Consider the following 21,251-nt stretch of genomic DNA (forward strand, 5'->3'; position numbering starts at 1 on the left):
CCCAAAGAAATTTCAAAGCATGGATCTGCTGGGGCCCAGTGGGATTTCTTTTCCCTGAAATCACAGCGACCACTTCCAAATGGAAACAGAAATGGAGTTCCTGGTTTTAAGCACAAAGTGGGCTGGAAAAATGGGACAAAACTCGGAGATCATGTCCTGACTTGGCATCCAGCAAATTCCTTGGAGCTGCTCAAAACACCTGGAAGAGACCCCATGGAGCTCCTGGAATTTTGTCTTGGATTTTATCTGGAGAGATACAGAATTCCTGGATTTGCTCTGGGTTGTTTTGAACATCCCTCCTCCTCCAGCTTTAGCCTGGAAATTGCTCCAATGTTGGAAAAACGTGGACAGGATAAAGGGAGGGAAGGATCAAAAATGCCAGTGTGGAATCTGGACTCCAAGGAGTCAATTCCCTGCTTCCATGAAAGGGAGGGAGATACCTAGAAGAAAAGGGATATTTGGGATGGGAACCGCTTCTTCCTTTCTTCATTTCCATCTAAGTGAGCATTCAGCCACCCCATGAAAAAAATCATGGAATGGTTTTGGTTGGAAGGGATCTTAGTTCCTCATCTCATTCCATGGGCAGTGACACCTCCCACTATCCCAGGGTGCTCCAAGCTGGCCTTGGACACTTCCAGGGATGCAGCAGCCACAGCTTCTCTGGGAATCTGTGCCAGGGCCTTCCCACGCTCCCATGGAAGGATTTCTTCCCAATATTCCATCTAAGCCTGCTCCCTGGCAGTGGGAAGCCATTCCCCTTCTCCTGTCACTCCATCCCTTGGGAATAATCTCTCCCTGTTTTCCTCCTTGACTCCTTCAGCTCCTGGAATGCCAGAATTGGATCATTCTGAAGCTTCTCTTTGCCAGGCTGAGTAATTCTAATTCTCTCCGTTTTTCCTCCCGGCACAGCTGCTCCATCCCTCTGATTTTCCTGGTACCTCCTCTGGATTTGCTCCAAAAGCTCCACATCCTTCCTGTGCTGGGAGCCAAACTTGGATGCAGAATTCCAGGTGGGACCTCCCCAGAGCAGAGGAGAAGGGATGTGAAAACCTAAACAAAGCAATTCCTTTTCCTGGCACTTGGAATTCTGTTCCCATTAAATCCCTGCTAATTCCTGCTCCTCTACATTGCCCAAATTCCCAAAATTTCATTTAACAGGAGCTCCCCCATTCCAAAAGCCTTGCCAGAGCTTCCCAACCCCAGCTCTGTGTCCTTTGATGTCTCCAGAGGGAGCTGAGTTCCTCCAATTCTTTTCCCTGCACAGGTGTCCCCATCTCTGGCTCCATTGTCCCTTATCCCAGTCCTGGGATTTGCCACTGCTGACGTCACACATTCCACGCCCTTTTCCTTCTTTAACCTCTGAGAGACATTTTTAAACCAATTCCTTCATTTTCAGCAATTCCAATTTTTAATTTGTTTTAATTAATCCTATTGGATATTCCCTTCAGTGAGAATTCTGATCCCCAGGAGAACACTGGGATTGGATTCCTATGGAAAATGGGGGGTTATGGATGTGTTCAGCCAAAGGAGGTTAGGAAAGAGAATTCTTTTAAAGTTTAGAGCCAGGACTTGGATTCTCAATGGGAACATCCAAGAAAATTTAAGGAATGTGAAATATTCAATAAAAATCAAAGCAGCACCAAAAATTCCCCAAAATATTCCCACATAAGCTTGGAACGTGGAGATCTTCCTAAAAGTGATGGGAAGGAGCTTTCCTATCCATTAAACTCTTGGAAAGAAGGATAAACTTTTTTTTTTTTAATTAAAAAAAAAAAAAACAAAAAAAAAAAACAAACAAAAAAAAAACACTGGAAAAGGTTTTTAGCTTTATTTTTGCAAATATTCCATGAATATTCCATGGTTTTGAACAAGAAGCTCTTCCCTAAAACAGAATTCCTGACTGGACATCCTACACATCTAAGAAAGAACATTCCCACCAATTCCTTGATTATCCTGGAATGACTTTTAATATTTCAATGATATGTCAATATTTTGGGATTTTCCCCAGTTTGGTAATATCCAGAGGAGCTTTAGTTAAAAATTCCCAGATTTTGTCCAGGAAAACTTGGTTACATAAAAAAAAGCCAGGTTGGGATGTGGGAAGAAGTTATCTGTTGGAAAATTGTGGGATGGGATCCACTGGGCGGACAAACCATGATCTGTTTTTTTCCAGCAGCGGAGCCATGTCCTGGGCTGGCAGCAGGGAACTGCTTCTGTGCTGAACTCTCTTATTCCAAGTAAAAAAAAAATTCCCTCATTCCTGGAATTCTGGATAAATCCAGTTAGAAACAGCATCTAGGTGGGATTTCTCCCTCCTAGATTTTTGGGAAGTTGTTTTCCCACAGTGCTCCAGTTTGGGAGCATTGGCTGTGGTTCCTTGAACCTTCACTCAGATAGGAGATTCCAGAAGATATTCCAGCAGTCAGGGCTTTCCCAGGAATGCTGTGCATGAGCAGGTCTGGGAATAATCCAGAGTTTTATTGGGATTTTTGGCAACTTTTTTATTTAGGAGGGAAGTGAAGAAGGAGATTCCTGGTTTTAATTTCTCTGTTGGATTGCAGCCATTCCCTCAGGAATTCCAAACCCACCTAACCCAAGAAATCCTGGAATGGGCAGTGGATCCATGGGTGTGCCAAGCAGGAAAAGACTACCCAGATTCCCAGGGTTAAATCCTAAATCTGCTGCTGCCAGGTTGACACTTCAGAAGAAATCCTAGGAATGCACGGAGGGAACTGGGATCAGCCCAGTTGTTACCACGGAGCATCTCAGCATCAAGATCTGGAACTGCCTGTTCCAGTGGAATTGCCCCTGCTCTGTTCATGGATGAGCTTTTCCAGCCCAGACCTAGAATTCAGTGAGGAATTCTCATCCATGGAATGCCAGGACAGTGCTGCTTGGGATGGCACCGGAGCCTGGCCTAGCTTGGCTCCATCCCGGTATTCCCAGGACCTTCCCACGACCCAGCTCCTATTTCAGGGCTCTTCTGTCTATTTAAAGAAAGGGAAAAATGTGCTGGAATCTTAGCGCGTGCGCAGGAGAGGCTGTGCCAAATATTCCCTCTTTTTTAGAGGCTGATATCCACAGATCCCACGGCTTTTTAGCCGAGATGTTTTTCTTCCCCTTTTAGCAACATGTGCCTGAAAAATCCCGGCTCCTATTAGGGCTTGGAAAACTCAGCTGCTGCCGGAGGGAATAAATCAAATTCTTGGAGGGGAAAAAAAAAGCAGGAACGCAGCGTGTTTTACCCAAAACTTTGGGACAGGAGCGAGGACCCTGCAGGAAAGTTGTTATAAACACATTCTATTGTTGGCTTTTTGCAAATATTAGGATGAATGCTGTATGTATAATCTTAAAATAACTTTGCTTTTATTTCTGCTATTAACAAAATCTTAGACATAGCAGTAGTGGCAGCTGAGGTAGTTATGACTGAACTCTCTGTTTGGTCGGAATAACATCCAGCGAACGTGTAATGAGGATCCCGCTACTGATGTGCCGACTATCAGCATCTGCCCTCTGAAGAAAGTGTGGACCAAGGCCCAAAGTGGAAGTGATAAAGAGGAGCCAAAGCCACACCCAAGTGACATGCAGGCTCCAAAAAGGCGGACCCAAGGAGGGGCCGTGTGAAATAGTTCCCGGAATATATAAACTGGTTTATGGATATGCATAAAGGTCTATGAAGATGCAAAGGACTGAGGTAATGGAAAAGGTATTTAAGGGGTATCCCTGAAGGTGAAGGTGTGCTCTTGGCTGAGTGCCAAGATGCACCCGGCTGTAATCTTTGCTTTACTTTGTCTTCTACTGTCCTTTATTAAACTTTTAAAATTTTCACAGGAGAGTGAGCGTGTTTCTCACAAAGGGAAGCCGGGGAGCGCACCGAGGTGCACGCTACAGGAAGCCGTGGCCTCCGGTGATAAATAGGAAAGCCGGGAGCACAGGATGTGTTTCGGGAGAGCTCGGCGGGACAGCGGGATGTGACGGCCGGAGGTGACTCCGCTGGTCATTTGTCCGTTTGTCCGGCGGGATGGCCACGCTCCGGCCGCTTCTGCTGCTGCTGCTGCTGGCCTGGAGCTGTGGAGGGGAGGACGTGGAGGTGCTGTGTGCCGACAGTGCCTGCTATACCTTGCACCGGGATGAGAGCAGCTGGAAAAGCGCCCAGGAGCGCTGCGAGGATAACGGGGGCAACCTGGCGCCAGTGGGCAGCGCCGGCGAGGCCGCGCGGCTGCGGGAGCTGCTGGCCAGAGCCGACTGGGCCGGCCCGGCCTGGCTCGGGCTTGCCCTGCCCAGGGGTCACTGCGTGCGGCCGCAGGAGCCGCTGCGAGGCTTCTCCTGGGCGGCCGGAGGGGAGCCGGGCAACTTCTCGGAGTGGGCATCCGAGCCGGCGGTCACCTGCGTGAGCGCCCGCTGTGTCGCCCTGCGGCCACCCGGCCCGCACGGCCCCGGCGGCTGGGCGGACCGCGCCTGCCGGAGCACGCTCCCGGCTTTCTTCTGCAAGTTCATCTTCCAGGGAATGTGCGGGCTCCTGCCGCTGGCCGGCCGCGGCACGGTCACCTACACCACCCCGTTCGGGGTGCGCAGCGCCCGCCTGGCCGCCGCTCCCTTCGGGACGCTGGCCGAGGTGGAGTGCGACAGCGGCCGAGCCTCGGCCTTCGCCGTCTGCAAGGGGCCGCTAGACGCGGGTGGCTTCGCCTGGCACCCGCCGGGTCCCCTGTGCCCGGTCAACTGCGGCCACCACAACGGCGGCTGCCAGCAGCGCTGCCTGGATGGGCACGGCGAGTCCCCGCGCTGCGCCTGCCTACCTGGCTACGTGCTGGCCGCCGACATGGCCTCCTGCGTTCCCGAGGATTCCTGCCATCCCAATCCCTGCCAGGGATCCTGCCGGGCGCTGCCCGGCGGCTTCGAGTGCGGCTGTGAGCCTGGCTATGCCCTGGCAGCCGACGGCCGCGGATGCTCGGATGTGGATGAGTGCGAGTCGGGGCCGTGCCAGCACCAGTGCCACAACTTTCCCGGAGGCTTCCAGTGCCACTGCCGGCCAGGCTACAGCCCCGCGGGGCCCGCTGGCCACCACTGCCACGACGTGGATGAGTGTGCCCAGCCCCACGCGTGCCCGCAGCTCTGCATAAATATTCCCGGCTCCTTTCGCTGCGCCTGCCGGCCCGGCTTCCAGCGGCAGCCGGGAGGAGAGTCCTGCCTGGATGTGGATGAATGCCTGCGGGATCCGTGTCCCGGCGCCTGCCGCAACTTCCCCGGCGGCTACGAGTGCCTGTGCCCGCCTGGCTCCCTCCGGGACGCGGATGGCCACGGCTGCAGCCCCGGAGACGCGATCCCAAACAGTATCCCACAGAGCTCCGGCATCCCACAGAGCTCCAGCAGCATCCCAAAGAGCTCCACCGTCATCCCACAGAGCTCCACCGTCATCCCACAGAGCTCCGGCATCCCACAGAGCTCCGGCATCCCGCAAAGCTCCGGCATCCCACGCACCACGCGCATCCCATGGACCACGAGCATCCCGCGTACTCTGGGAATGCCCACCGCCGGACTGGGAGTCGGCTCGGACGAGCACAGCGCCGACGGCCCGCGGCTGCTGCTCTATTACATCGTGGGCAGCCTGGTGGCCATCCTGCTCCTGCTGGCGTTCGCCCTGGCGCTCGTGGCTTGCAGGAAAAGGGCGGCCAAGAGAGAGAAGCCGCCGGCCAAAAATGCGGCCGATAATTATTGTTGGGTGCCCGAGCAGCCCGAGAGCCGCGGGGAGCGCAGGTAGGAGTGGGTTAAAAATCCCAGTGAAAGGGTGGGAGGGAATGCTTTGTGCCCAAAGTGAGCTCCTCTGGCTGTTCTAGTGGGATTTACAGTCCTGCTGCTCCAAGGGTTAACGAGAGGGGAGAGGGAATGGAGTGGAATTTGTCTCCTCAGCTCTGCTCCAAAAGTCAAATTTGGAATTATGGGATCATGTTCCTAAAGGGAAACTTCTCACTTGGAATTCTCCTGCAGCCCCTTGTACATCGCTCTCTCTGGATTTGTCTCGTTCTCCTGGAAAAGGGTTTGAAATTGGGATAGAAAAGGGTTTGAAGTTGGGATGGGTTTGAAATTGGGGTGGAAAAGGGTTTGAAATTGGAATGTGCCTCAGCAGAGCTTGAACAGGCCCCTGCAGGCACAACCAGGGTGGGGTTTAAGGGTTACTTTTTTAAGGGTTTTATTAAAAATCTGTCACCTGAACGAGGGAAAACTGCTTATCACAGAGCCAAAGAATGGCATAAAGGTAGGAAAAGCTGTGTTTGGAATAACCACCTCCTCCTTTCCTGAGTATCCTGCCTAAATCCACTTCTAAACAGAGAAAACAATGCTCTCCTTCCCATCAGCCACATGGGAGGCTGGGCTTTTCCTGTTGGATCTTTTTTTTTGGGGAAGAATCCTTCCGGGCTCCCGGCTGAGTGTGTTTTCCCTCTTTCCTTGTGTAAGGAACACGTTGGAATTGGAATATTTGCTGATTATTCTGTGTAAAACTTGTAACTCCCAAAAAACTCTCTGGGCCAAGTTGCTCCCCAGGTACTTCCCAAAAGTCCTTAAGATGGGAATTCTCCTAAGAATCATGAGGGCCACATCCAGCAGCACCTTCTTCATGGTTTATCCATGCTATGAAGGGCTGGGAAAGATCAGCCACAGGATTTGAAGGGTCCAGCAGCTTCCTGAAGTTTCTGTTTGAGTTATTTTGTCCCTGGAGCTGAATTGCTCCCGGACTGGGAATGGAACACAAAGGAGTTTGCAGTGGGTAGGGAGCTGCATCCTGTCATTCCATGTGCTGAGGAAAACCCTTTCCTGCTTTTTTCTTGTCTTGGGGCTCCATTGTGAGCTGCAAACAGGAAAATGGAGCTGATAGGAATGTTTTCCATGTTCTGCCTGGGCTGGGAGAAAGCGGGGGACTGCAGCAGTAGGATTCTTGGAAATCCTGCCAAAAATTCCCAAATCCCAAGCCAGCAGAGCACTGGGAGTAGCTGGATCAATGAAGGGAATCCCATGTAATTATGCCGGATTGGGATCTGTGGGAAGTGACAACCTTGGGGTTTTTTTATGGGATATAAGGCTATAAAAAAGGAAAAGGAAGGGTGAGGGTGGAATCAGAGCTGGGAAAAACCTGAGGTGTGCTGTTTATTCCCAAAAAATTGTAATCCTAATTTCTGTTGCAACTTCTGTGTATTCCACTGGGGAATGATGATGGATCTAGGGGAAGACAGGAATTTGTGCCAAGGTTTAGGTTGGATTCTTCCTAATGGAATATTTCCTGCTGTAGCATCCTCCCTCCTGGTGCAATTCCACCTGGATTCAACCTTATGTCTCATTTTTCCTGCCACGTCTTGATCTGTGGCCTCCTTAGGGAGTTGTCCAGGGACTGGTGAATCCCACAAGTTGGAGCAAGATAATTTGGTGCCCTGTCTTCCAGAGGTGATGGGATGTTCATCCTGCTCCTTGGATTTTTTTGTCATGGATGAGTGTTTTGCTTTCCCAGAATGAAACTCTTGGATTTACAGCATAAAGTTATCCCAACACCTCTCTCCAGATAAAATTCCAAGAAAACTTGAACAAAAATATGTTTGTAGTGGGTTTTAATAAAGATATTGCTAAAAATCTATGGTCTGGTGCTCCTAATCCTTGTGTTCCCTACGGTAGGTGGGTGGTGATCCCAAATCCTTTCCTAGGGCTTATTCCATTATTTTATCCTTTCTCAGGATCTGTGGTCCTGGGCAGGGGCCAGTCCCTTCATCTCTGCTGAGGCCAGGGGGTAGAGGCATTGCAATGGGCTGTGTTGGATCCCAATACCACAAGGAAAGTCCTAAATCCATGAGGAAGGTCCTAAACCCATAAAAAAAGTCCCAAAGCCACAGGCAAAGCACTAAATCCATGAACAGGGTCCCAAATCTACAAGCAAGTCCCTAAACCCAGGAGGAAGGGCCCAAGTCCATGAGCAAGATCATAATCCCATGACCAAGTTCCTAAAACCACGAGGAAAGCCCATGAGGAAAGACCTCAACTCATGGGCAAGGTCCTAAGACCATGACCAAGGTCCTCTGACCATGTTCTCAATCCCACAACCAAGGTCCTGATTCCACAGCCAAGGTCCCAGTCATACAACCAAGGTTCCTTTCCCATGGCCATGGTCCTAATTCCATGGCCAAGGTGCCAATCCCACAACCAAAGTTCCAATCCCATGACCAAGGCTCTAATCCCATGACTAAGATCCCAAATCCATGAGCAATCCCTTTGATTTCAGCACCGTTCTGCGTGAGGTCTTTTTCAGGATCAAATAATAGGATAGACCCCTTTTAGATCCTATTATCCCATGATATTTCATATTATTTTACATTCCATTGCTTTCCATTCCCTCATGGACAACTGCCAGCATTCCAACAGAGCAACCTCATCCCAAAACCCTTCAAAGAAGCCAAAAATTCCCCCCTGTTGACACAAACTCCCGGATTTAGGGGTCAGGACAAGCATTCCAAGTGCCCGCTTTGAGTAGAGTGACAGGGACAGCCGAGATGAGTCAAAGCCAACGGGAAAGGCAGGGAAAACATGATTAATGGGATTGGGGAAGAGGAAAAGCAGCCTGTCAGCAGGCAGGGCAGTGCTGGCACCCTGACTCAGCCGGCAGAGCAGTGGGATAAGAGGGAATTATGAAACCGTGATTAATCCCATTCCTCCCACCCCATCGCGATTATCTTTTAGGGACAAGCGTCAATAGGGCAAGGCCAGTGAGGTGGGATCATTGTTTGGGAAGGCTCTGTTTTTTCCTGGACAAAACCTTGACAAGGAATTTTTTTATCTGGGTTTGCAGTTACTGAAAAAAAAAAATAACAGCAGGAGTAGAAATTTATTGTTTTGGGGTTTTGTTTTTTTTTTCATCTCCACTGCATTCTCCTTTCCTTCTTTTCCTGTGGTTTGCCAGGATGTTTTCCCCCTTCTCTTGGTAGTTTTCTCCAGAAAACAGAAGCAGAAGTAAAAAGAGAAGTGGAAGAAGAATTGGAAATAGTGAAGTGAAAATTGTGGGAACAACATGTGTTCCTAAAGCCAATAAAGGTCAGAGTTATCCAGCTCTCTAGGAGATTCCTGGGAATGATCCTACTTGGATAAATTCTTTGTTCCAAGCTCCCCCATAGACACTTTCTCCTTGAGGTTCATACCTGCTGCTGGAATTAAATTCCGTGGACATTTCTTTTCAATTTTTGTGGCAGATCCAAAACGTCCAATGGGATTAAATAATAGCTAATTATTAATTATTATTATAATTATTATTATTACTATTATTCCAAACTTCTCTTTTCCCCACAGCCTCTCAGGATTTATAGGAAGCACCCAGGGTTGTGAGAGGACAAAACAAACCCCAAGGGTTTAAGAAAGGACAAACAAAGTTCAATAAAGTTCAGTAAAGTTTAATAAAGTTTTATAAAGAAACCTCCTTGCCATGATCCGAGGAAATTGGGATTTGCTGCTCATCCCAAAGGACAATTGCAGTGCCCGAGGGGTTTGGAATTCCATGACAAAACAACCTCAAATCCCCTTTTTGTGGAGTGGAGAAGCCTGGGACATTTAGGTTGCATTTTTAGGTTGCTCTTGGCTCTGTTCTGGCAGCACAGAGGGATCCCCCAAGGATAAACTGATGGAATGGGATATCCATTCGGAGGTGTCTGTGGGGAATAGGGGAGATGGGGAGAAGGGTCATAATAATGCTTAATAACAATAATACCAAATAGTAGAACTATATAAATTATATAACTCTAGATGGACATACATAATTATATGTTAATTTTTTATTAAAGAAGTCTTCCCTAATCAAACCTAAACCGTTTTCCTTAATCCCGTTCCTTATTCCCTGGGAGCAGATCCCAAGCCCACCTGACTCCACCATCCTGTCAGGGGCTGCGGAGAGGGAAAATGTCCCCCCTAGAGCCTCCTTTTCCCCAGGCTGAGCCCCTTTCCTAGCTCCCTCCTGGTGCTCCAGCCCCTTCCTGGCTCCATTCCCGTCTCTGGACACGGTCCAACCTCTCTTCTTTCCACGCTGGATCCAGAGCTGGACACAGGATTTGAGCTGTGACCTCCGCAGTGCCGGCACTGTGGCAGCAGCTGAGTGACATCGCAGCGGGATGAAGATCCCAGCGGGATGATGATCCCAGCGGGGTGACAATTCTCAGCGGCGCTGCTCCTACCCCGAGGCCCCCTCCTGTGAAATCCCGATGCTGTTTCCCCTTTTTCCCAAGGCTCACCCCATTTTCCCCGGCACCCGCCCGGCCGCTGCCGGCCCCCCCGCGCTGCCGGGCGGGCCCCGCCGGGGCGGAGCCGCCGGGAGGATGCGGGAAGGGAGCCAGGGCCACGGGGCGGGGGCGGGGGCAGCGCCCGGCCGGGATTCACCGCCGCAGTCACTCCCGGCCCCACGGGCGCTTCCTTCCCCCGCCAGGGCCGCTATAAAGGGGGCGGCTGGGAGGAGCGGCCCATGCTCAGCTCGGGGCGCCGCCGGCCGCCCCCTCCGCGGGCCATGCGGCCGCTGCTGCCGCTGCTGCTGCTCGGGACGGTGGCGCTGGCACAGCCGCGGGACCTGTCCCCCGCGGGCACTCAGTGCCTGGAGCACGAGTGTTTCGCCGTGTTCTGGGCGTCCCGGCCCTTCTCCGGCGCCAGCGAGGGCTGCGAGCGGGGCGGGGGACACCTCATGACCGTGCGCTCCACCGTGGCCGAGGAGGCGATCGCGCTGCTGCTTCAGAACCGCAAGGGACGGCTCTGGCTCGGGCTGTCGCTGTCACCCTCCTTGTCCTGCACCGAGCCCAGCCGGCGGCTCCGCGGTTTCCGCTGGGTCACCGGCGACCACAGCACCGATTACACCAATTGGGCGCCGTCGGGGCAGCGCTGCGGCGAGCGCTGCGTGACCGTGTCCCGGGAGCTGCGCTGGGAGGAGCGGCGCTGCGAGGAGCCGGCCGACGGCTTCCTCTGCCAGTACAGCTACGGAGGCAGCTGTCCTCGCCTGGCCACCCAGCACGGCGTCCCTGTCACCTACGCCACCCCCTTCGGCGCCCGCGGAGGGGACTTCCTGGCGCTGCCTCCGCGCAGCGTGGCGTTCATCCCTGACCTCGGGCTGGAGCTGCGCTGCGAGGATGGGGACGGCGCGGGGCCGCGCTGGGGCCGCGACACCCCGGGAGCGTGGCCCTGCGAGCTGGCCGGCGGTGGCTGCGCGGGGACGTGCGCGGAGGAGCGCGGGCGGCCGCGCTGCTTCTGCCCCGAGGGCGCGGTGCTGGGCCCGGACGGGCGCGGGTGCCGCTCGCCCTGCGAGGGAGCACAGTGCCAGCATCACTGCGTGGTGGCCGACGGCTCTTTCTTGTGCATGTGCGCCGTCGGGTACCGGCTGGCGGCCGATGGCATCAGCTGTGAGGACATCGACGACTGCGCCAGCGAGCCCGGCCCCTGCGAGCAGAAGTGCGTGAACACCAAGGGTGGCTTCGAGTGCCAGTGTCACAGCGGCTACAGGATGGTGGATGGGCACTGCCAGCCCCTGCCGCCCTGCTGGGAGGCGCCGTGCCAGCAGCGCTGCGAGGAACTGCCCGACGGCTACCGCTGCGGCTGCCACCCCGGCTACGCCGTGGACCCGCTGGATGCCACCCTCTGCCGCCTGCACTGCAACGCCACCGAGTGCCCTGCCGTGTGCGACGCCGGCGGGGCCTGCGAGTGTCCCGAGGGCTTCGTGCTGGACGGCGACGAGCTGTGCGTGGACATGGATGAGTGCGACAGTGGTCACTGCGAGTTCAACTGCACCAACACCCCCGGCGGCTACCAGTGCCACTGCCCCCACGGCTACTACCTCCGCGGCGTCGACTGCATCGTGGACGGAGATGGCGAGGAAGCGTCCTCGGGGGATTTGGAGCCCGAACCGCGCACGCCCGTCCCCAGCCGGCCCCCGCCGAAAGCGGAGCAGCTGCACCCCGGGGTGCTGGTGGGCATCGCCGGGGGTGCCCTTCTGAGCCTTCTGGCCCTGCTGGCTCTGGGATTCCACCTGGCCAGGAAGCGCTGTCGCTCCCACGGCTCCATGGATTACAAGTACAGCGGCCCCCACGAGAAGGACCTGGGACTTCAGCCCGTCCCCTCGGCACAGAAGCCGTAGGGACATCCGTAGGACGGACACTGGGAGACCGAACTGGGTGACATTTATCCGCCGCCAACCCCCCCACCCCGCCCCCCTCCCCGCCGCCCGGCTGGAATTTTTGAATGATAATTGGGGAAAAGCTGTGATCACACCACTCCCAGAAATACTCGCTGCTTCCCAGCCGGCTCTTGGAATGCTGGCGCCGGAGAGCGGGGACAGCAGAACACCCAGAGGCTGCTCCGCTCCTGCTCCGTTCCCGCTTATTTGGCATTCAGCTTTCCTTTTCCCGAGAGGGCGGTCGGGAAAACCGCAAGGAAAGACCCAGGTGGGACGACTCCGTGTGTGACTCTAAATCCGTGGGATGAGAGCACGGTGTGACCAAGGCGGGGACTTAGGAAGGACACCTCGACCCAAATCCGCCTCCCTCGGGCTGGATGGTTTTCCCGAACTGGAAGGCTCCTGCATTTCTTTGGGATGGGGTTTGTTTGTTTTAAGCTGAGGGAAGGAGGAGCAAAGATGTTGTGGGAAGCACTTGTCACCTTAACCCACTGGTGACAGCAGGCTCGGTGTCACCAAGGTGGGACTCAAATTCCTGATTCCCATTCCCTCTCCTTATTTTTTGCGGGATGTTGAGGTTAAACAGGGACACGAAGGCTGCCGGGATGGGTTTTGTAGGAAAGGTTTGCAGTGCTGCAGAGCCACATCCAGTTCCTTCCATGACTTTCCACTGTTGTTGCCTTAAATTGTTGGTTTTGGGATATTTTTACGACCCCTCCCACCCAAAGGGATTTTCCCTATTCCCTCGTGCTGGGCTGACTCTATCCCAAGGCAAAACATTCCCAGGGGGCGGGATCCAGCGCGCCGCTCATTCCCAGCCACGGACTGGGGGGGAATTCTGAAAAGGATCTAGTTTTCCGGCTCCATCCTTCCCTGGGGAGCCAAAGGGGGTCCTGTTCCGGCTGCCATTGGAGCGAGAATGTCAGAGCGGGCGCTGACAGCTTTATGCTGGTGAAATATTATCCTCGAGTGGTGGAAGTTTTGGAAGCCTGAGATCAGAACTGGGGGGTTCTGTTCCCCCACATTCCCTCCTGCCACTCTATGAACTTCCCAGCATGCAGCATCCCCCCTGGAATGCTAAACCTCCGCTGCAAATTCCCAGGAAAATAAAAATGAGGCATTTGTAGGAATTGTGGTTTTCCTAAAAGGTCGTTATCCTGAAGGCTGGATAACTGAGGGTCCTGTCCATGGATCCCTTGGGATGGATAAAAGTGAAACCACATGGAGTGAGGGCTGTAAATCTGTGGATGTGCCAGGTTTATTTTAGGACAGTTTGGCTGTAGTGGGAAGGAGGGAGCTGTTCTGATTATCCATAATTATCCGTGATTATCCAGAAAGAGATATCAAAATATAAAGATGTCATTTCGGAAAATATCCAAGGAAAAGGAAGAGAAAGAAAGGATAAGGTTTGAGAGTGGAAAGGCTTTGCTGAGGCATCATCTCACCTGCAGAATCTGCTTCCCCTGGATCTTTCCTTGTTATCCAGCTCAAACCCCTGCTCATTCCTGGGTGGATCTGAGGTTTTGCTGCCACATCCCCAAAATCTCCTCCTTCCCCCTAATCTCAAATTCCCATTGTGGAGTTTTATCTTATCACAAATTCCTTCCTTACAGTGTGTCAGAGTTCTGAATTCCCGGCACTCCCTGTTTTATCCTCTCCCCGCCCCGCCTGCTCCCCCCGGGCCCATTTGTAAATCCTTATTTATTTATTGGAATTTTACCCTGTGTGATGGAATTGTCTCATGGAGATCCTGTGTGGACACCAATAAAGTTTTGCCAATCTGGTTTAGACAAACTGCTCAAGGACTGTTCTTTCTCCTCTTCCCAAAAATTCCTCCAGAAATCCAGGAAAACCCAGGAGCATTCAGGGCAGCACAGGGATGAAAATGTTCCCAGCTGGGAAGCTTCCCCAGTGGGATTAAAATGGAAGGAATGAGCCATAAATAATGGACAACACCGATACCATTCCAAAGACAAAGTTAAACCCCAAATAAGCTGGAAGTGGCTCACTCCATGGGACCTCCATGTGCTGTTCCTCACCCTGGGGTTCCAAGCTCACCAAAATTTGGCTCTCCTGGTTTTGGCTTTTTTTGGTGGAAATTTGGTCCTGGGTGTACTAAAATCCTGATATTTTTGGGGAGGGAGGTGTGTATGATAGGCTCTCATTATGCTGTAGATGCAGCAGAGCTGACGGGTTTTGGGATTTTTCCCAGTGTCTCCCTGTCTCTTGGGAAGAAATGGGAATTTATTATTTATTAATCAGGAGGGCCATGTGCTCCATAACATTTTGGAATCCTCTCCACCCCCAGTGAAGGCTCCTGGATGCTGGAATAATGGCAATAACCACTCCATCCATGGAATTTGCTCCATCCCAGGCCAGTCTTATGGCTTTTTATTTCAGAGAGTGGCACAGCGCAACCGGTAATCAGACCCGGCATCGCAGGCCCTCTCCATCTGGCATCCCCTTTCATCCCCGATTTTGGGGTCCCCTAGAAGGGGGTGGTTTTGGGGAGGAGGGCCCCGGGTGCGCAACAGGGCTGGGGGCGCAGGGCGTCCTGCTGGCAGGGCAGGGGGGGACACACGCAGCCCTTGGTGTCCCCGCGGGGTGCGGCGCAGTAATCCAGTGGCTCCTCCTCGTCCTCGCTGTCCCCTCCATCCCCATCGGCAGCATGGCAGCAGCAGACGCCAGCATCGCGGCAGCGGCGCAGCACGCCATGGAAGGAGTTGCGGAAATTCTCGGAGAGCAATCCATAGAGAATGGGGTTGGCGCAGCTGTTGGAGTAGCTGAGCAGCAGCGAAGCGTTGTGGGCACTGGCATCCAGGCGGCCGGGCAGCAGCAACTCCAGCAGCTGCACCACGTAGAAGGGCAGCCAGCACACCACAAACATGGCCACCACGGTGACCACCAGGCGCGTCAGCTTGCCCTCAGAGCGCCGACGCTGCTGCCAGCCCACGCCCTGCGCCACCACGCGCATCTTGCCGACCAGCAGCAGGTAGCAGAGTGCCATGGCCACCACGGGCAACACGAAGCCCAGCGCGCTGCTGTACACCACGAAGGCGGCGGCCCACGCCGGGCTGGGCCACAGCAGGTCGCAGGCCACCGCGTGGCCGTCGCGGGTGACCGCTGTGCCGGCGAACACGGGGATGGGTGAAGCTACCAGCAGCGCCAGCAGCCACACGCCACCGTTGACCAGCTTGGCGACGCGCGGGCGGCGGTAGGAGGCGGCACGCAGCGGGTGCACCACGGCGATGTAGCGGTCCAGGCTGAGCACGGTGAGGCAGAAGACGCTGCTGAACATGTTGAGGCCGTCCACGCCCAGCACGGTCCGGCAGAGCGCACGGCCAAAGGGCCAGCGCCGCAGCGCCACCGCCGTGGCCACAAAGGGCACGCTGAGCATGAAGAGCTCATCAGCGATGGCCAGGTTGAGCAGGTAGATGTTGGTGGCCGTCTTCATCTTGGCATAGCGCAGGATGACGAAGATGACCAGCGCGTTGCCCAGCAGCCCCAGCAGGCACACCAGGCCGTAGATGCACTGCAGCACCACCATGCCCGCGATCTCCGCCGCGCTCCCACCGTGCTCCGGGGCAGTGGGGGGCTGGCTGGTCTCTCCCACTGCTGCTGCTGCCGCCATGCTGCTGTTGGGGGGCGGCTCAGAGCCGGCCCAGCTGGAGATGCTCCAGAGGGGAATTCCGGCTGCCAGGAGCTGCTCAGCGTCCGTGCTCATGGCGGGAGGTGATCCATGGACGGGAGAGCAGTGGCAATGGGGTCAACCTGTGGGCAGGGGACAGGGGTGAGGGCTGTGGGGCACAGAAATCCCAGTGGCCACATTCCCCTCGGATTGGAAACCTCCATCCACCACCCCCTGCCTCCCTCCATCAACCCCCTCCCTGTCTGGACACCTCCACGACATCCCTCAGGCCAGAGCATCCCAGTTTCTTGGGATTTCAGAGGCTGTGGGGTGGGGTGGGAATTAACCCTGCGTGAGGCTACTCAAACCAGGTGGGATGGTTCCCTGTCCTGGGAATCAATCCCAACCTGGTCCAGTAATTAATCCCAGCCTGGCCCGGGAATTAATCTCAACCTGGCCTGGGAATCAATCCCAACCCCGCCTGGGAATCAACGACATCCACTTTAAGGAGCCCTCACAAATCTCGAGGATTTCATTCACCCTGCCAAGGAGGAAGCCAGCAGGGAATATTTTACCTTTCAGTATTCCAGGGATTGAAGAAGCCTCACTACTTCCTGCCGGGGGAAAGAAGCCGCTCTGGGAAGATGCTCCGCTGGGATCCGTTGCCAACGGAAAGTCCTACTTGACCTGGATCAGATGACCGGGAAGATCCGGACCTTTTAAAGCGAAAGACAAAGCAAGGATGGACACGCAGGATCTTCCCCCTCTCCCGCATCCCTATGCCGCAGGCATCGGCTTTCCGTGAAAAAATAAACGCGGCGCAACTTTCTGCTCCAGGATTTCCCCTGGAAAACAGCGCAGCGCCCTCCGCCCTTCTCCCGCCGGGCTGCGCTGTCCTGCGGCTCTCGGCCTGAGCATTCCCGCTCCAGCGGCTCCTTCCCGGCTCTGCGGAGGGCGAGATCCGCAGCCCGATTCCCCCCCCGCATCCCAAATCCCGAATCCCAAATCCCGCATCCGAATCCCGCACCCCGCCCTCGCATCCCCCCGTGGCTCCGGGGAGTTAGGAGATGGAGAAGGAATGGTTGCCTTGACAACGCATCCCTCATCCCGCATTCCTGCCGCGCATTCCCGCCTTCCCTGCGCTCATTCCCAGCACTGCAGGGCCCCGGATCCTTCCTGCTTGAGCCCCTTCCCTGCCGCACCACATCCCAGGATTCCGGGTTTGGACAGGTGAGGACCAGCCCGGCCTGGCCCCACATCCAAACCCACCATAAATTCCACCCCATTTCGCAGTCTGTGCTGGAAATGAGGGTGCAAGAAGTAAAAATGGGAGGAAATTCTATCTTTTTGGGTTTTTTTTACAAAAATCAGTTGCTGGTGGTTTTTGGTTTTTTTTTTTTGGTTTTTTTTTGATGAGAGGGATCCAGGGACTCTTATCCCTGGCAGCAGCTCAGCCCAGGTCATGGAATCATAGAATCATAGAATCATGGAATCACAGAATCGTGGAATCAGAGTAATAGCATCATGGAATAAAGGAATCACTGAAGTTGGAAAAGCCCTTTAAATAATGGAATCCAATGTTAATCCAGCACTGATCCAGGTCCCCCAGTGTCACGTTCACATGAATTTAAATTCCTCCTGGAATAAGGATTTCACCACTGCCCTGGGAGAGAATTTTTCCTGATATCCAACCTAAACCTCTCCTGGGGCCATTCCCTTTTATCCCATCTTTTGTTCCCTGGGAGCAGGGCCCAGTTCCCACCTAATTTCTGGGACAGACTTGTAGGGAATGAAATTCCCCCAGATCCTCCTTTTTTCCAACATTCCCTTTTCCCTCAGCTCCTCCTTGTCCGATTTATCCCAACCCTGGCCAGGAAGTGATGGAGCAAACTTGCCTCAGTCATCCCAAAATCACAGCATTGGGAATTTTTGGGAATTTGGAGCTGGCTGAATGAGCCCATTTGGGGCCCTACTGTCAGGATGGGAATAGGGATAAAGATCCATATGATACTCCTGGGAATGGGCTTGGAAATCCTGGGAAAACAGGTGGATTTTCTCCTCGCTGCTTAAATCTATGACCGTGGATAATGGTGCAGCTGGCACTGATCCTGCTGGGAATATCCAGCATCCAGGGAATGCTGGCACCCCATCTCCACTCCCAATTCCATGGGGTGTTCCAGTGGGATAAAGGGCAATGGATTCCCACTGTGCTGACACAGAAATTCCCGGGTGCCAGCCCAGGAGCTCTGGGCGTTCCCTTTGCAGCCAGAGACCGGAAAATATGGAATTAAACAATGGAAGTGGCCGTAGATTCCATGGGGCCCCTCCACCTCCCAGAGCAACAGGAAACCTTTAAATGCTCCTTTACTGTAAAGGAGGAAACTCCGCCATGGATTTGAGCCACATGGTGTTCCCAGAATTCCATGGAAAACTCTGGGTTGGGAGGAGCAGGAATAACCTTGGCTCCAGGAAGACAATTCTAGGTGGCTGGAGCCTTGCTGTGGGATAAGGATGCTCTGATTAGGAATTCTCAGCTTTCTTCCCATTTCAGGAGCATCCATAAAATCCTGGGATATGCCCAGTAGGAAGGGACACACAAAGTCCAACTCCTAAAAATCCTGGGATTCTCCTCAATCCCACCCTCAGGAGTTGCCCCAGATCCCAACCTTGGAGCCTGCTCTGATGCAGAGGTAAAAGTGGAATTTGCTCCGTGCATCCCAAGGAATGTGGATTTTAGGATCAGCAGTTCTGGGATTTTAAGATCCGGGGTTTGTAGGGAGCCTCTAAGTCAAGGAATTACAGGGAAACCATCCTGGTATTTAGTGGAATGTGTTTTTCCTGCTGTCCAAGGGAATTGGTCAGCTCTCCTTATCCTAGAATCCAGTTAATTTTCCTCTTTATTCCTATTATCCCTGTCCAGGGATCCCTGTCCTGCTCCCTCACTGGGGCTGTATCTCAAATCCATGCCAAGGGCTTGGAAAAAGTGGGAAAAGTGAAGAGGAGCCTGTCGATGTTGGGAATTAATGAACTCCTGAATGGGGTGGAATTTTCCTGGAGGAATTCCCATTTAAAGGGTCCCGCTCCCCTTTTTCAGGTAAATCACTTTTCCACCCCTTGAATCTTCCCTGAGCCTCCAACAATTCGGAATCCATGAATTCCACACAATCCCAGAATATTTGGAAGGGATCATAAAAGACACGATGTTCCAGCCCCACTTCCATGGGCTGCTCCCAAATTTCCCCGCCTCCTCCCTCCCCCCGCCCCCCTCTCCTTCCCGAGTTTCCCGAGGAAAGCCCGAAATGTGGAGATTTGCTGCCCTCTCCTGGGAACCGCCAAATCCTGGGATTTGGGATGCTTGGAAATGTTCGAGCCTTATGCTTTGGAATTTTTTTAAGCTGATTAAAATGTCCAAGGCATTCCCAGAAATGACAAGAACTGTGGGAAAAGGATCTTTCCCAAATTCCAGAAAAAAACAAAACAACTTTGAACCTTTTTTCCCTCCTTAAACCCCTTTTTTTTTTTTTTTTTTTTTTTGGAATTGTGGGAAAACCTGGATTGGGAACAGTTTCTTGGCCAAAATCTGACCTTGTCTCCCAGGAAAAAACTTTGAAACTTCCCAGGCTTTTCCCCCTCGTAACTTGGAGCTTTCTGCTCCTTCCTGGGGAAAAAAAAAAATCAGATTTTTTTTTTTTTTCCTGTGTAGTTTGTGAATATATTAGAGAAAAATTTTGGGAGAATCCCTCGATGAATTATAAGGGGGAAAAAAAAGGATGTATCCTCTTTGGGAATTTTTAAAGTGAATATCCCCCAAAAATTCGGGAAGCCTGGAATTTTGATGATGTTTGGATCCTGGATGTCACTTCTGTGGATCCATGGCTACTCCTCAGGGTGTTTTCCTGCTGTTTTCTCCATGGAAAACCTGGAAAATATGTAAAGGCCTCCGTTTCCCTTTCCCGGTGGCGTTATCCCGGCGGGAAGTGGAGCTGGAGGTCAGAGCCTCATTCCCGATGCCAGGTGGGAGCTGGGGTGTGTTTATCCAGTCTGGGATCCACACTGGAGTTCCTTATTCCTGGCCTGGCACTTTTCCCGGGAGCTGCTGGGCTCTGGCAGCCGCTGCCACATTCCAGACCCTGCTCAATGCTCCTGTGTCTGCTCCTCCAAAAAATTCCCACTGGGATGGGGGATTGGGATGCAGGGATGGGGGACAACAGTGGTGGTGTCCCAAAGCTCGGGGATCCCAGGATTGTGGAGAGGAATAAGGAGTGGATCCGGCCCCGCTTTGGGGCTGTGATCAAGGAATGCAGGGAAGCTCCAGTGGTTCTTCCCAATCCATGAATTATCCTTGTCCCTGCTCCAATCTGATCCCAACCTCAAGGATCGCCAACTCCCAAGGAATTTGGGAATGATGAGGCAATTCACTCTGGCTCTTTTCCATAAATCTCCTCAAAAAAATCCTCCCAGGTTCAGAGGGATGAAAAATCCTGATTAATATTGAAACGGATTAATATTGAATCCTGCTGGATTTGACAGCAATGGATGAGCAATGGATGAGCTTGGATTTCCAACTTGGAAATGCCAAAGGAGCACTGGGAAGCAAATTCCATGGGAATTTGGGTTGGGTATAAGGTGTGGTTCTCCTTGTTGAGAGCTCTATATTCCAAAACTGATGGAAAGGGAAAGAACAGGGAATACAGAATAGAGGGAAAACAGCTACAGCTCCACGTGAAATCCCTGAATAATCCCATGTTTCTCTCTCTGTGGTTGTGGTGATTTTTTGGGAAGAGCAGGATGGACCCGGGACAGAGGGATGCATTATCCACCCTAAATCCAGGCTGACATCACCTCCCCACTCCCTCATTCCATAATAATTTTGGAGCACTGGATCCAGAGGCTTTGCTGCTTCCTATGGGCTCCTGGAGTTTTTTCCTGCTTCCAGGCTGGAGGCATCAGGAATTTTTATGGAAAGCTGGCTGGGGATGAATGGAGTCCAGAAATAGAAAAGCTGGAGCAGCTCCAGAGAGAGGAAATCAGGGAGCCAGGAAGCTTCCTGTGCTCCCAGTGTTGGGATGGGGACACTGGGATGGGCTGGACCACCTGGAAATCTTGGATACGCCCTCACTGGGAACCTGCTCCTTCTTTTAATTCAGTCATTGATTTCTTTTCCCTCTCAAATCCATGGATTCTCCCCTTTTCCAGCCATTCCCACAGCCTGGATCGCTCCCGAGATGAGGAGAGGCTTTTCCCAGGAATCCCAACTGCTTATCCCATGAGGAAACCCCCCCTGAGCTTCCCAAATTCTGGCACTGCCCCCACCTCAAACCCATCTGCAAACAGCTGGAAAAAACACTGGAAAACATGGAAAGTCGATTCCTTTTCCTGACAGCAGCTCCCAGTTGTCTCCTTCCACAGTTTTTCCTCTTTTCCAGGAGCGATTTTCCCTTAAATCCAGCTTCT

The 21,251-nt window shown here is 53.2% G+C and overlaps 2 protein-coding genes and 1 long non-coding RNA gene across 4 annotated transcripts; 1 reads left to right on the forward strand and 2 right to left on the reverse strand.

Moving 5' to 3' along the window:
* The first annotated feature begins 3,594 nt into the window (after nucleotides 1–3,594).
* LOC137470035 (fibrillin-3-like) lies at nucleotides 3,595–13,078 on the forward strand. The gene is made up of 4 exons (XM_068183018.1): nucleotides 3,595–3,694; nucleotides 3,832–5,754; nucleotides 6,530–6,540; nucleotides 10,245–13,078. Exons 2-4 carry the CDS (start codon nucleotides 4,022–4,024, stop codon nucleotides 12,128–12,130), a joined length of 3,630 nt encoding a protein of 1,209 aa, XP_068039119.1. The 5' UTR covers nucleotides 3,595–3,694; nucleotides 3,832–4,021; the 3' UTR covers nucleotides 12,131–13,078.
* Nucleotides 9,414–10,204, reverse strand: LOC137471731 (uncharacterized). The gene is made up of 2 exons (XR_010997808.1): nucleotides 10,030–10,204; nucleotides 9,414–9,674 (listed from the first exon to the last, which is right to left on the reverse strand). It is a non-coding gene; the product is annotated as an uncharacterized lncRNA (long non-coding RNA).
* Nucleotides 13,079–14,528: 1,450 nt separating the features above from the next.
* Nucleotides 14,529–16,971, reverse strand: SSTR4 (somatostatin receptor 4). Of its 2 annotated transcripts, XM_068186272.1 has the most exons (3): nucleotides 16,825–16,971; nucleotides 16,373–16,513; nucleotides 14,529–15,940 (listed from the first exon to the last, which is right to left on the reverse strand). In XM_068186272.1, the coding sequence occupies exon 3, from the start codon at nucleotides 15,891–15,893 to the stop codon at nucleotides 14,658–14,660; it is 1,236 nt and encodes a 411-aa protein (XP_068042373.1). In that variant the 5' UTR covers nucleotides 15,894–15,940; nucleotides 16,373–16,513; nucleotides 16,825–16,971; the 3' UTR covers nucleotides 14,529–14,657. The 2 variants fall into 2 exon arrangements, with proteins under 2 accessions (XP_068042373.1, XP_068042372.1); XM_068186271.1 differs by lacking the exon at nucleotides 16,825–16,971 and having other exon boundaries at nucleotides 16,373–16,815.
* Between the last annotated feature and the right edge of the window lie 4,280 nt (nucleotides 16,972–21,251).

The sequence above is a fragment of the Anomalospiza imberbis genome, chromosome 3 (assembly GCF_031753505.1).
Source record: "Anomalospiza imberbis isolate Cuckoo-Finch-1a 21T00152 chromosome 3, ASM3175350v1, whole genome shotgun sequence".
Lineage (NCBI taxonomy): Eukaryota > Metazoa > Chordata > Aves > Passeriformes > Viduidae > Anomalospiza > Anomalospiza imberbis.